The sequence below is a fragment of the Odontesthes bonariensis genome, chromosome 9, assembly GCF_027942865.1.
Source record: "Odontesthes bonariensis isolate fOdoBon6 chromosome 9, fOdoBon6.hap1, whole genome shotgun sequence".
Taxonomy (NCBI): Eukaryota; Metazoa; Chordata; class Actinopteri; order Atheriniformes; family Atherinopsidae; genus Odontesthes; species Odontesthes bonariensis.
The window spans coordinates 27,415,232-27,427,421 of record NC_134514.1 but is presented as its reverse complement, the minus strand read 5'-3'; the positions used below and the strand labels follow the sequence as shown (position 1 = coordinate 27,427,421).

General features: G+C 44.8%; 1 protein-coding gene across 2 annotated transcripts; it reads left to right on the top strand.

Moving 5' to 3' along the window:
- Nucleotides 1-5,124: 5,124 nt before the first annotated feature.
- On the top strand, nucleotides 5,125-11,560 carry tp53i13 (tumor protein p53 inducible protein 13). 2 transcript variants are annotated; one of them, XM_075473912.1, is made up of 9 exons: nucleotides 5,125-5,656; nucleotides 5,741-5,818; nucleotides 6,093-6,128; nucleotides 6,475-6,533; nucleotides 7,319-7,397; nucleotides 8,224-8,352; nucleotides 9,204-9,398; nucleotides 9,524-10,520; nucleotides 10,621-11,560. In XM_075473912.1, the coding sequence occupies exons 1-9, from the start codon at nucleotides 5,540-5,542 to the stop codon at nucleotides 10,725-10,727; spliced, it is 1,797 nt and encodes a 598-aa protein (XP_075330027.1). In that variant the 5' UTR covers nucleotides 5,125-5,539; the 3' UTR covers nucleotides 10,728-11,560. The 2 variants fall into 2 exon arrangements, with proteins under 2 accessions (XP_075330027.1, XP_075330028.1); XM_075473913.1 differs by having other exon boundaries at nucleotides 5,126-5,656; nucleotides 9,204-9,392.
- The last annotated feature ends 630 nt before the right edge of the window (nucleotides 11,561-12,190 follow it).

Sequence of the window (12,190 nt, the reverse complement as noted above, 5' to 3'; positions counted from 1 at the left end):
GCTCGTTTACCCATAGTTACTCCAAAGATTTTCTTAGTCCTATTTGACCGTCTCTGGTTACTCCACAAACGCAAAGTCCTGCACACATTTGGGAATGCGGCAGAAATCATACATATTAGAAGAACTGTAATTTTAACACGCCATCTCTGTTTGAAATCAAATGTAGCATGCTTGAAAACACAGTATGTAGAATCCTGGATGTTAAGTTGCAGTATTTGATCAATGAATATGGTTCGTTTGTTATAACCATTTTATAGAATTCTGAGAAAGCCACCGTGCAACTCTTCCGTGCGTCATGGCGTCACGCATCATGTCTATGGGGATGGTGATTGGTGAAGCGAGGTGTGTTAGCTAGTAGCTACCACCAGAGCATTTCTATCTACAGCTCTGGTAGCTACATCAGAGAACGTCTCACGGCATTCACTGGTAGGTGTGTTAGCTAGTAGCTACATTGGAGAACGTCTCTGATGTAGCTACTAGCCAACACACCTACCAGTGAATGACAGGTGTAGCTACAAGCTAAACACATCTAGCAGTGAATTACAGGAGATGTAGCTAGTAGCTATTAGTTAGCAGTCTGTTGCTGCCTGCCCTGTGCTGTGCCGTCGGAGTGTGGAGACTGGAGAGGAATGAATGTCATCTTGCTGGTGGTGACTGACCACTTTGCATGCTGTGGCAGCACCGCAGTGAATCCCTTGCAGTCTTCTGCCCAGTCCAAGGGGGGTATTTTCGACCTTAAGTGGCCATATACACACATTTTTATTTAGGATTAGTTACTCCAACGATTTTGTTACAGCAAGCAAATAGTAATTCTTTGAGCATTTAGCTCATGAAAAGGAGCAGGGAAGTCAAGCACATTAAGGCTACGGCTACACGAAAACGAAACGAGGGTTTTTTTGAAAACGGGTACGAAAATTATTGCGACCACACGGGGACGCTTCTGTGTCCTAATGGAAACGATCAAAACGATGCAGTACACACGAAACACCTCTAGGTGCGCTGTAAGCCACCCCCACCGGTCACACCAGAACAATAGAAGAAGCAATGCGCATGCGTGTACGCCCCTACTTCTACCAGCGCAACGCTCACGTTGTTCCTTCAACAACGCCGCTGTAGTTCGCAGTGTCTGCAGCAGTGCTGCTATCAATGTTGTGGGGTCCATGATGATCGCTGTCTGTCCTTGTTGTGTTGTCTTCTTCCGGATTTTGAATGGAAGCCACTATTTGTTCTGGTCACTGACGTATGTATATACCTCACTGCGTTAGCCATGTGGCTATGACGCAGAAACGAATCCGTTTTCGCTGTAACAATGGAAACGAAACGACGGCGTTTACAAATCTTCCCACTCTGGAACCCGTTCTCAAAAACTATCGTTTTGGGGTAGTGGGAACGCCGGCTCTGTGTGGCCGCGACAGCCAAACTATAAGAAAAAGTATCGTTTACAGTGAAAAACGTTTTCGTGTAGCCGTAGCCTAAGCCAAATCGTTTCTCAGCTGTGGTGACACCATGTCGTGAAATGGAGCAAGTCAATCTTTTAAGTATATCAAATCCCATTTCCTTCCACAAACTCTGATCATCTGACTAAGTCACAATACATTCTGGAACATCCAAGACATTTCATAAATGTACCATAGCCAGTTTTCAGCATTTACACACACTGTATAACTCATACTGAATGGGCATAGTGACCTGTCACCTGCCCACTGACTTAAACAGCTTGTGAAATCTGAAGCAGTGCAATGAAAAAGTTGTCATGAAAGCAGAGTCCCTGTGCAGCCAGTGTCCAAGTGGTGTTGATGTGCTTTCAAGTGTAATCAAAACATGGGGTAAATCACCACACACATAGTCAGATTTTGTTTAAGTTTATTTTGGTGAACAATATGTTTCGCTACCGCTTCATCAGGTTGCTTGATGAGTAGCAAAGTGTATTTTTCACCAAAATGAACTTCAATAAATCAAGACCTTTTTTTTTTTTATTAATTATAAAACAGACAAGTACAGAAACAAAGACAAATACAGTAACTATACGCCAGGGGTTAGATAATGCAGACACAAACAAAGCAGACACACATCTATAAAACAATATTATATTTTGTACATAAATTCACAGTTTTCATTGCTTTTTTGTTCTGTGAGGCATAAATGTTTTTGAGATAAATGTCCACGTCCCTACAAGAATAAACAAAAGAAGGCTTAATTTTAAGTACTTTACACTTATGTATGTGGAATTTTGCCAGAAGGATAATTAAATTACAAAGAAAATATTCCTCATCCAGCTCCTTACTAAAATTGGTAAGACCAAATAAAACATCTTGCAAACGTAACTCAAAAGTTTCACAAATATGATCAACTATAAAACGACAAATGTTTCGCCACAAGTCTCTTGAAAACTCACAAAACCAAAAAAGATGAATAAGTGATTCTGGATGTGTATTACAAAGAGTACAATTAGTATCAATATCATTACTGAATTTAGTCAAAAAGGATTTAATTTATTTTTTATTTTTTTGTTACAAGAGATTCCTTGGCACACATGTCTTTGTGTTCATTAGCTTGTTGTAAGTGCATCATGAAGGTCATCTTCTTCTTTTTATTATTATTCCAATGCCTGGCTATCTTCTTTTTGGCGTTATGCTCACATTTGTAAACTGTTATTTTGTTGAATTACTAACAAAGTTTAAAAAAAAAAAAAAACTTGCATGCGTAACTCGTAATTCGTAATTCGTAACTCGTAATTCTTGATGTCAAAACTTTTGGACACATTTATGCATGCATTTCTAGTTCATGCACACGAACATCAAAACATATGCATGCATTTCTAGTTTATGCACACGAACATCAAAACATATGCATGCATTTCTAGTTTATGCACACATTTCTAGTTTGTGCACACGAACATTTTGAGAACTATTTTACTCCATACAATCACAGCTTGTGCACACGCTGCTGAGCGTGAGTCTGCCCGCAGCTTGTGTACGCTCACACTGGTGTGAACTCACGTGCACAACCTCGTCCACAGAGGGGGAGGGGTTTGGGGGGCGATTCGGAGCTTGTTAGAGGTTAGTTGAGGGACCTGAAAGTTGTATCAGTTCGAATTTTCCGACTTTAGACTCGCAATTTTGAAAACCTGCCAACAGCAGCTTTAAAGGATACTTCTTTTACTTTATTGACCAGTAAGAGTCTGTTTGGTAGTGTCCAAGCCTTGGTCCAGCATATATCGTTGGCATATCCACTCCAAGCTGAGATTGCACAAGGTACAGAAATAATGTCCTTTAGAAATAGATTGCGCAGCATTTACAAAAATGTCAGTTCTGCCTGGCCATATGTTTACGTCACATGTGGATGGGCGTGGTTACGTCACTTATGACGTCATGACGTAATCTAGCGACTTCTAGCAGAGAGCTGGCAGAGCTTCTAGCGACTTTTCAGAGAGCCTATAGCGACTAGAGATGCTTAACTCGAATCTTTTGGGTGATCCGGGCTGATCGGATCATTTCAAGGAGGTGATTCGAGTTATACGGATCACTTGAATCACTTGAGTCACTTATTAAAAAAAAAAAAAAAAAAAAACCTTTCTGCCGTTAAGTGGCTATGTACCTCGCCTTTTTTTTGTCCCATTTATCAATTCATTTTGATAAATCAAAGAGCAGCCTACGGCTACAAGTTCACTCATTTATTTTTGTCAAGTAATAATTCAATGCCATTTTATCTGAAAGCCAGACATGAAATGATTATTTTTCAACGACTGTACAAGATGCATGAAGCCACATTAACCGAGCCTGTAGCGAGCTACAGAGGCTTCAGCAGACGGGTTGACGACGACAATCCTTGCTGCCGGCAGAATCGAAACTTAAAAAGATCCGAGTTGGCAGTGATCCGCTACTTGCCCGTCTGACCCGCTGAGTCACTCAGAGCCAGCGATTCAGCGGTCAGACGGGCAAGTAGCGGATCACTGCCAACTCGGATCTTTTTAAGTTTCGATTCTGCCGCGTGACTCGACTGGCCGTGAGTAGAGCCGAGTGCGCCGCGACCCGCGACTCGCAGAGTGATCCGTTCGAGCAGTACGAGTCAGCGGGGATCCGTCCCGTCCGGACGGATCGCAAATCAGGACGGATCAGTAGGGGGCATGGCTCACTTAACCAACAACAAACGGGCTCGTGACAAACGGGGCGGGACTAGCTAGCTAGCACCCAACTACACCAGTTCTAACATGATTATTACAATTCTTCCTCTTTATTTTTTTATTATTTATCACACAAATACCAGTCTGTGAAAACTACCAGTCTGTGATTGGCTGGTGGCGTGGCTCATTTATACAACTAGGAGTTGCGAGCGAGCAGAGCCGAATGCGCCGCGACCCGCGACCCGCAGAGTGATCCGTTCGAGCAGTACGAGTCAGCGGGGATCCGTCCCGTCCGGACGGATCGCAAATCAGGACGGATCAGTAGGGGGCATGGCTCACTTAACCAACAACAAACGGGCTCGTGACAAACGGGGCGGGACTAGCTAGCTAGCACCCAACTACACCAGTTCTAACATGATTATTACAATTCTTCCTCTTTATTTTTTTATTATTTATTACACAAATACCAGTCTGTGAAAACTACCAGTCTGTGATTGGCTGGTGGCGTGGCTCATTTATACAACTAGGAGTTGCGAGCGAGCAGAGCCGAATGCGCCGCGACCCGCGACCCGCAGAGTGATCCGTTCGAGCAGTACGAGTCAGCGGGGATCCGTCCCGTCCGGACGGATCGCAAATCAGGACGGATCAGTAGGGGCATGGCTCACTTAACCAACAACAAACGGGCTCGTGACAAACGGGGCGGGAGTTAGGTTTCGTTTCACTCAGTGTGTGCCTGTGACTGTGTGTTCGTGACTGAACTAGTAGGCAACTAAAGAGGGATATATATATATATATATTCCGGTTTCATCATTTCTCTCACGACAAAGGTGCAAGAGCGCTGTAACTGCCATTTGTTGACATAATGAAATGCCGTCTGGCTCAACTTGGGCGGATCTTTTTTTTTTTTTTTTTTTTTTTTTAAGGCGGATCAAATGCATGCCACCATCCGGTCTGCCCGGGTGACGTATTTATCCGGGTTGAAAACCGGATAACCCGGATTTTGTTACAGCTCTAATAGCGACTTCTTGTGATTTTTTTTTTTTTTGGCAACACTGTTCAGTGCCGCTTTTTAACTAACCACCGTGTATCATTCGCTTATGGAAGTGCCCACATTTTCTCGCCGTACGGCTTTATTTACTCCCGTTTCGCTCCGTCTGATTTAATTCTGTGATTTATCACAACCAAAGCTAGTTTTTGTTGAGGAAAAACGGGGGACACCCGATACTTTCGGATAGCTTTTGAACCAAAGCTAACACGCCTGACGTCTGTCCTGTTGTTACGGTGCTTTGTTTGGGTCATGTTCTGCTTTGGGCAGAACGTTAAGTCAGTTTTTGAGAGCAGCTCCTTGGGTAGAAGACCAAAGTGAAGCTATGGCCACCAGCCACCTTCCACTTGAATGACTGACTGGGTATCGCCATGCCGAGCCAGGCGACTTCCTCGCTGCTGGCAGTGACCGTGCTGCTCGCGCTGTGGCTCGGTTCTGGTCGGTGCGGTACCGCCGACACTCCTGGACTAGGATGTGACAATGGAAAGGTGCGGTTGAGTGTGTGTGTGACCAGTTCAGTTAATATGGGTTATGTTCAGCAACTCGTGTGTGTGTGTGTGTGTGTGTTATAGCTCTCTTTGGACAGGGATTTGCCAGCGGATGTCGTTTATTGGGACTGTGGCGTCCCTACCCGGCCAGAGTCTACCGAGGTAACCATGTTTACAGCAGACATCATCACTATCTGCCTTACACATTATCTCCAGAGTTTCAGTTGCTCAGCTGGCTTGGGCGTGTGCAACACACCTTGTGCCAGGAAGTTGAAAACAATCATGGGAAAGCATTTGTGATGAACTCTCGACATCTGGCACCATTCACGGCACAAATCAGCTTGGCTCGCCTTCAATCACCTCACAGCCTAAATACTGTTCATTGGTCATGTTTGATGTTGTTCAGGCTTTGCTCATCCTCCGTTCCTATCAACAGATCCCACCAAGTATTGGCACCGTGTATGATCCAGAGGTCAGTAAACTCTTTTTTTTTTTCCAGGCACTTCACTCGTGCTATCTTTATTGACTTTTACACAACGTTTCACCCTCCGAACATAAAACACAACTTGGCCGTATCTGAAAATCAATGCTCCGCGACACCTCCAGATTCAGAGCTCTGAAACCAGAAGCTAATGCGTGAGGTCATCCTAAAGCATCAGCTTAGTTGGGGAAGGTTCGGCCTTAGTCGTTTTAAAACAGTGTTTTGTTGTTCAGGAAAACAAGCAAAAGAAGCCTTTTCATTCGGCTTGTGTGTTCAGCCTGTTGGTGTACAGATAGAGCAGCAAGAACTAACTGGACTTCTTTCTTTTTCGCCTTAGCCGGCCAGGCAGATGTGCATGGATGAGCCCATTGCCTACAGTCGCACCATTCCCAACAGGTAAGTGGTCAGACAGATGACGCTACAGTACTCTGCAGAAGTTTACTTCCAAGGAGAGCAAAGCTTTCTTGGAATCTTTGAGCAACAGTTCTCCACGCTTCACAAAGGTCTTTCACGACTTTTCTTTGAACTCCCTTAAGACACTTGTCACAAGAAACAGGAAACAGTTGCCAAAGACAACAAATCGACAGATGGGAAATTGTAATTTTTCTACCAGCGAGGTGACTCCGAAAGAGGTATTAGCTAAAAGTGTTGCATTTGCCAGCAGCATGATGGGTGGTGTGTCCTTAAATAGAGGAAACTGGCCAAGTGAAAAGAAGAAGAGGCAGGCCTTAAATAAAAAAATAAAATAAAATACAGCAGATTAGACTGCGTCTAAAAGAGATGACTTTAAGTCTGACACATGACCTGAGGGGTGCATCTGAATCTCATCAGATTCAGCTCACTGAAGCTTCATCAGAAATGGCCTCCGTGGACGGGCGGCCGTCAAGGAGCAACTTTTAAGGAAGGGAAACGAGGAGAAAAGACACAAGTACTGGACTGAAAATCAGTGGCATTAGGTCTTATGGGATGAATAATGAACTTATGGGATGAATCCTCTCCCAGTGTGGGACCATCCAAAGAGGAGCTTTTGGGATGTCCTTCAAGGAGCCTGGAGAACTGTTCCTGAAGACGACTCAAAGAAATGAAAAGAAACGAGGGTTCAGGATTGTGAGAAAAGAGATGGCATATATAAGCACTGCCGTACATATCAAGTTGTGTGTTTGTGATTGTGTTTGCTGTAGCGGAGCGTTCAGACCTGTGAGGGCAGAGACCGGAGAGTACTTGTATTGTCCTCCTCAGCGGTGGCTCAATAACTTGCACGTAAGTCGCGAAATCAAATATTTTGGCTTCCATCTCTGTCTTAACTTTCACCTCACAGGAGTTTGTGTTGACTACACCCTGAACATATATTTGACACCGAAGTCGTATGTTTACATGACCGTTACTCTTCTTATTTAGGTTCTAGGATGCTGCTCAAATAGTCGCCAAAAAAACTTAAATCCCGATGACGAAGCAAGTTCTCAACATTTTGAAGTTGCAACATAACAGATTAACAAGATTGGACATGAACTGGACGTTAATGTCCGGTTTAAGCCAACTCTTGGTACATATTTGGGTGGGGGAAAAAAACACACCTTCCTGTATTATTTTCCAAGCTGGCAGCGATTCCAGGAGAACTGGAAGTGAGACAGACGACGTATTGTTTCAGCACAGTTTAAACACTGAGTAATACCTTCTTGCAGTGCTGCTACTTGAAAATCAGGGATTTAACAAACAATTATAAGACTTTTACAGCCCAGTTCAGCCAAGTGGGAAAGGAAATCGGCACAGAGCCTGTGGCCTGTGCTTCGAAGTTGAGCATATTTTTGATTGAACGTTGTCACGCCCTTTGACATTCATTTAAAACGTTACTCCCAGGTCAGACGGGACAGAAGCTAAGCCCGGCCCAGTTTTCTGTTCGCCGGGACAGTTTCCAAACGTTGCCTCCCAGGGTTACTTTACAGTTGAGAAACAACATGAGCGCATAGTAAAAACAGTACTCGTATTGTTCTAATCACTTGTCGTAACGTTTGGTGAGCACCAAGTCAGAGGAAACCCTGTTTCAGTCGCAAAGAATGAAGGCCATGTGGGCTTGTGTATTTTCCAGAATGGAGATGCTGTTTTGCTCCACCATCCTTGTGCACCGCTCCATGAGCGCCGACTCCTGTCCGGATTGGCCCGCTCCTGTCTCACAGGCTACATCATTACCCCGCACCCACAGCTGAACAGACACAAGGCAAGAAACGCACGGTTTCACTTCACCACACGGTTTGATTGTTGTCATCTGCCAAATGGTGCCATGGCATTCTAAGTTAAAAGTTGATCTCTAAGCCTTTGGATGACTCAACTTAAGAACATATCCAGAATGAAGGGTTTCATGTCCCAAACAGATCAGGAGAAGCGGATTCATGCTTTCATCTCCAGCAGACTTGACTGCTGTAACGGTCTTCTGACTGGACTCCCCCAAAAGAGTCTCAAACAGCTGCAGCTCATTCAGAACGCTGCAGCCCGAGTTTTAACCAGAACAAAGAGATCACATCACATCACCCCAGTTCTCAAGTCTTTACATTGGCTCCCGGTCAGATACAGAATAGATTTTAAAGTTCTGCTGCTCGTCTCCAGATCACGGAATGGTTTAGATCCAGAATACATGAATGACATGCTAGCAGAGTATAAACCCAGCAGAGCTCTGAGATCTACTGACTCAGGTCAGATAGTGGAGCCCAGAGTTCAAACTAGACCCGGTGAAGCAGCTTTTAGCTGTTATGCTGCACACAACTGGAACAAACTACCAGCAGACCTGAAATCAGCCACAACTGTAAGCACTTTTAAATCCAGGTTAAAAACATTTCTCTTTCGGTGTGCTTATGGTTGAGTTTACATTTTTCTTTTTCCCCTCTTCTTTGATTGCTTTTAACTGTGTTTTAATTTGTATTCTATTTTTTTCTCTTTAAATTGCTGCGTTATGCTGTTCTTTTAAATGCCTTGTCTTTAAGTAAAGCACATTGAGTTGCGTGTGGTGTGAAATGCGCTATATGAATAAAGATGCTTTGCCTTGCCTTGACTCTATGTTCACTCTACGCTCAGCCAATAGCGTTGGTGTCCTGGGGCCGCACACTGGAGCTGGCCACCGCGGCCTCTTTAGACGTCTGTGATTGGCTGCAGACCACGCAAACCACAAGAAGTGAGACCGATGATGCGACCCAGACCATGAAGTACAACCTCCTGTTGACCAGGTCAGCGGAACCGCGCCAGCTGGAAGGAAATGAAACAAAGGTGAAGGTCGGGAGACTTGATTCTCTGTTGATTTCACGTCATGTTTATTTGTGAACAGCCAAATGAAAGAGTCGTAGTGTGGGTTTGGGAGATGAGAGTACCAGCGAGTAACTGTTGTTGCACATCTTTAGGGTTCTTTGTGGCGATGCTGTGAGCAGGCCGTCTCCTCTCTGCTGGGCTCCGCCTCCGTGGCTCCTCCCAGCATGAAGGAGGAACACTTGATACGAAGTAAAAGCAGAGAGATGAGAGCTGCCATCGGAGAGGTACAGGAGAAAAACAGCGAAAGACTCAACACGACCAGTCAGACCCACAGAACCGTCACCCAAAAAGACAGCAGCATGCTTGGATCGTCGGCAAATTCACTTGTGGGTAAAAGGAATCTCTCAGATCCCTCCTTTCAGAGGCCCACGCTTCAGTCTAAAATCCCGAAACAAGATCAGGGCTTTACACACAGACCCACAACCCATTCGGCCTCAGTCATCTTTAAGACTGCAGTCAGAACTGACTCAGTAGGATCCAGGACTTCTCAGGCTGAGAAAGGCGGGCCAGTGCCAGAAACTGATCTCAGAGGCATGGATTCCTCTGCCGGGACAGATGTTTTGCCCGATGGTGGGACCAGTGAGCAGAGCCATAGGGATGCAGACTCTGCTAAACGCAGCATGAAAGAGAACAAGTCTGATGAGGAGCGCGCCGCAGATGGCGAGACGAAGGATAACCAAGTAGTCGATGTCAAAGAAAGAGAGGCGGAGCGTAAGCAAAAGCACATCGCCGCACACAGTCGCCACAACAGTGGAAACTCTGGGTTCCATTCTGCTTCTAAAACCCAATCGGAGTCTCAACCACGGGAAAAGCCACAGCCGGCCATCCTCAGCGAGGACTGCGGCGGCTGCCAAGGAGAGCGCTGCGACTGCGCCAAGACTCCGGGAGCCGAGACCGGTGCTGCTGTTGCGAGCAAAGGTTTGCCGAGGACCCCCAGGACGGATGAGGCCATGTGGGCAGCAGCAGCCCTGGGCTTCCTGCTGGTACTCCTCACACTCTCAGTTCTCCACACTCGCCTGTACCGCCGCTGGAGGACCGTGCCCAGCCTGTACTGGCACGACCCGCAGCGGGACTACGACAGTGTCGCAGGTGGGTGTTCCGCACTGCGAGTCATTATGCCGTCACAATCATAATCTCAGCCTCGAAATGGAACTTGATTCGATATTTTGTGTGCATGCATGTCTTCTAGATGTGATCCATAGGAGGTTGCGAATCGCAAAGAGAAGGCGAAAACGGAGCAGAAGGCAAGAGTGCGTTCTCCTCCCGAGCTCCTCCAGCTCGGATGAGTATCCATAGAACAATGTAAGAGGAACGTCCTGGAGACGGTGAAAGGGCCGATGTCCCTTTTTAGTAGAAGAAGAGTGGACTGAAATAATGAAAAGAAGATGTTGTCTTAACGGTACCTGCGTTCTTCCACAGTATACTGCTCATCTACGTCCAAATCGGACACCAATTCATTTAAAATGGAACCAATCTCTGCATTTGTTCAAATCAGAGCCGTCGTTCTACTGAAAGTAAAAAGGTTTTTAACGAGCGTCCAGAAGGACCTTAGTAACACCATGTTGTTTTTTATTTTACTGTAAAGGTTTAGAATGTAAATTGCTGTTGCAAGCAGTTTGTGTGTTTATGGGATTGTGAATCACTGCGGTTTGAGAACAAGGTTCAAGATGCGTTTGTAACTCTCACCCAAACGCTTGATTGAATTTCCACTTGCAGCAGTGTAAACTGCACCGTGACCCAGTTTTTAGTCAGGCAAAAACTTCTTCTACATAACACAAAACATTTGTGAGAACAGATTTAAAAATGTTTTAGTTTGAAAGAAGTGGAGGGTGTACACGTCTAACGGGAATGTTTTTTTAAAGTGATTGGAACGAGTATGTGCTGGAAAAATCAATCGTTTTGGGTAATAATGCACCAACACAGAGGGTGGAGCGGAAAGGTGGTAATAAACTTACCGCAAACTTGTTTACATTTCTAAAATCGAAGGTTTTGTTAGCAGACAATACCAGATATTGAGCAGCTTAAAATGAGATGAGGTATATGGCTCCATCTGGGAAAAACTTGGGCTTTTTTTCCCCGTTTGATTTGATTTTTATTTTTACAAAGTGAATAAAATGTCTGAAAAATGATTTTAAAAAAGATTTTTTTTTTTGCCTGCATCTGACTTAATCTCAACATCAAATAATGACCAACCCTGGTCAAAACCAAAGACCTCATACTTACTGTTAAGCACGGTGGTGGAGGGAGGATGGTTTGGGCTTGTTTTGCAGCCACAGGACCTGGACCCCTTGCAGTTGCCGAGTCCACCTCAGTCTTCAATAAAGCAAAATATATAGTCAAGTGTGAGGCCATCTGTCAAGGCAGCTGAAACTTGACTAAAATTGGACAATGATCCCAAACACAGCAGTGAGTCTACAACAGAATGTCTGAAAAAGAAAAGAATCGAGGTGTTGCAACGGTACCGTCAAAGTCCAGACCTGGAACTGACTGAAATGCTGTGGTGGGACCTGAGGAGAGCTGCGAATACGCCAGCAAACCTTTATGCACTGAAGAAACGTTGCAGTTGGCCTAAATTCCATCACAAAATAGTGAGACTGATAATGTGATCCAGAAGTAATTACTTCTAGTTATAGCTGCTGCATCATGGGGGTTTGCTTTGTTTTGGGGTTTTTTGCATACCGCTTCTGCATTTTGGATATATTTTAATAATTCATCCGAGGTTGCATCAATGCAACTTTAAGATCTTGTAAGGACCAGAT

What these genes read in the sequence shown, in the direction of transcription:
- tp53i13 (XM_075473912.1), top strand. Translation starts at nt 5,540, where the DNA reads ATGCCGAGCCAGGCGACTTCCTCGCTGCTGGCAGTGACCGTGCTGCTC. An exon ending in GCACCGTGTATGATCCAGAG is followed by an intron (nt 6,129 to 6,474) that starts GTCAGTAAACTC and finishes TTTTCGCCTTAG; the next exon opens with CCGGCCAGGCAGATGTGCAT. An exon ending in CACAGCTGAACAGACACAAG is followed by an intron (nt 8,353 to 9,203) that starts GCAAGAAACGCA and finishes CTCTACGCTCAG; the next exon opens with CCAATAGCGTTGGTGTCCTG.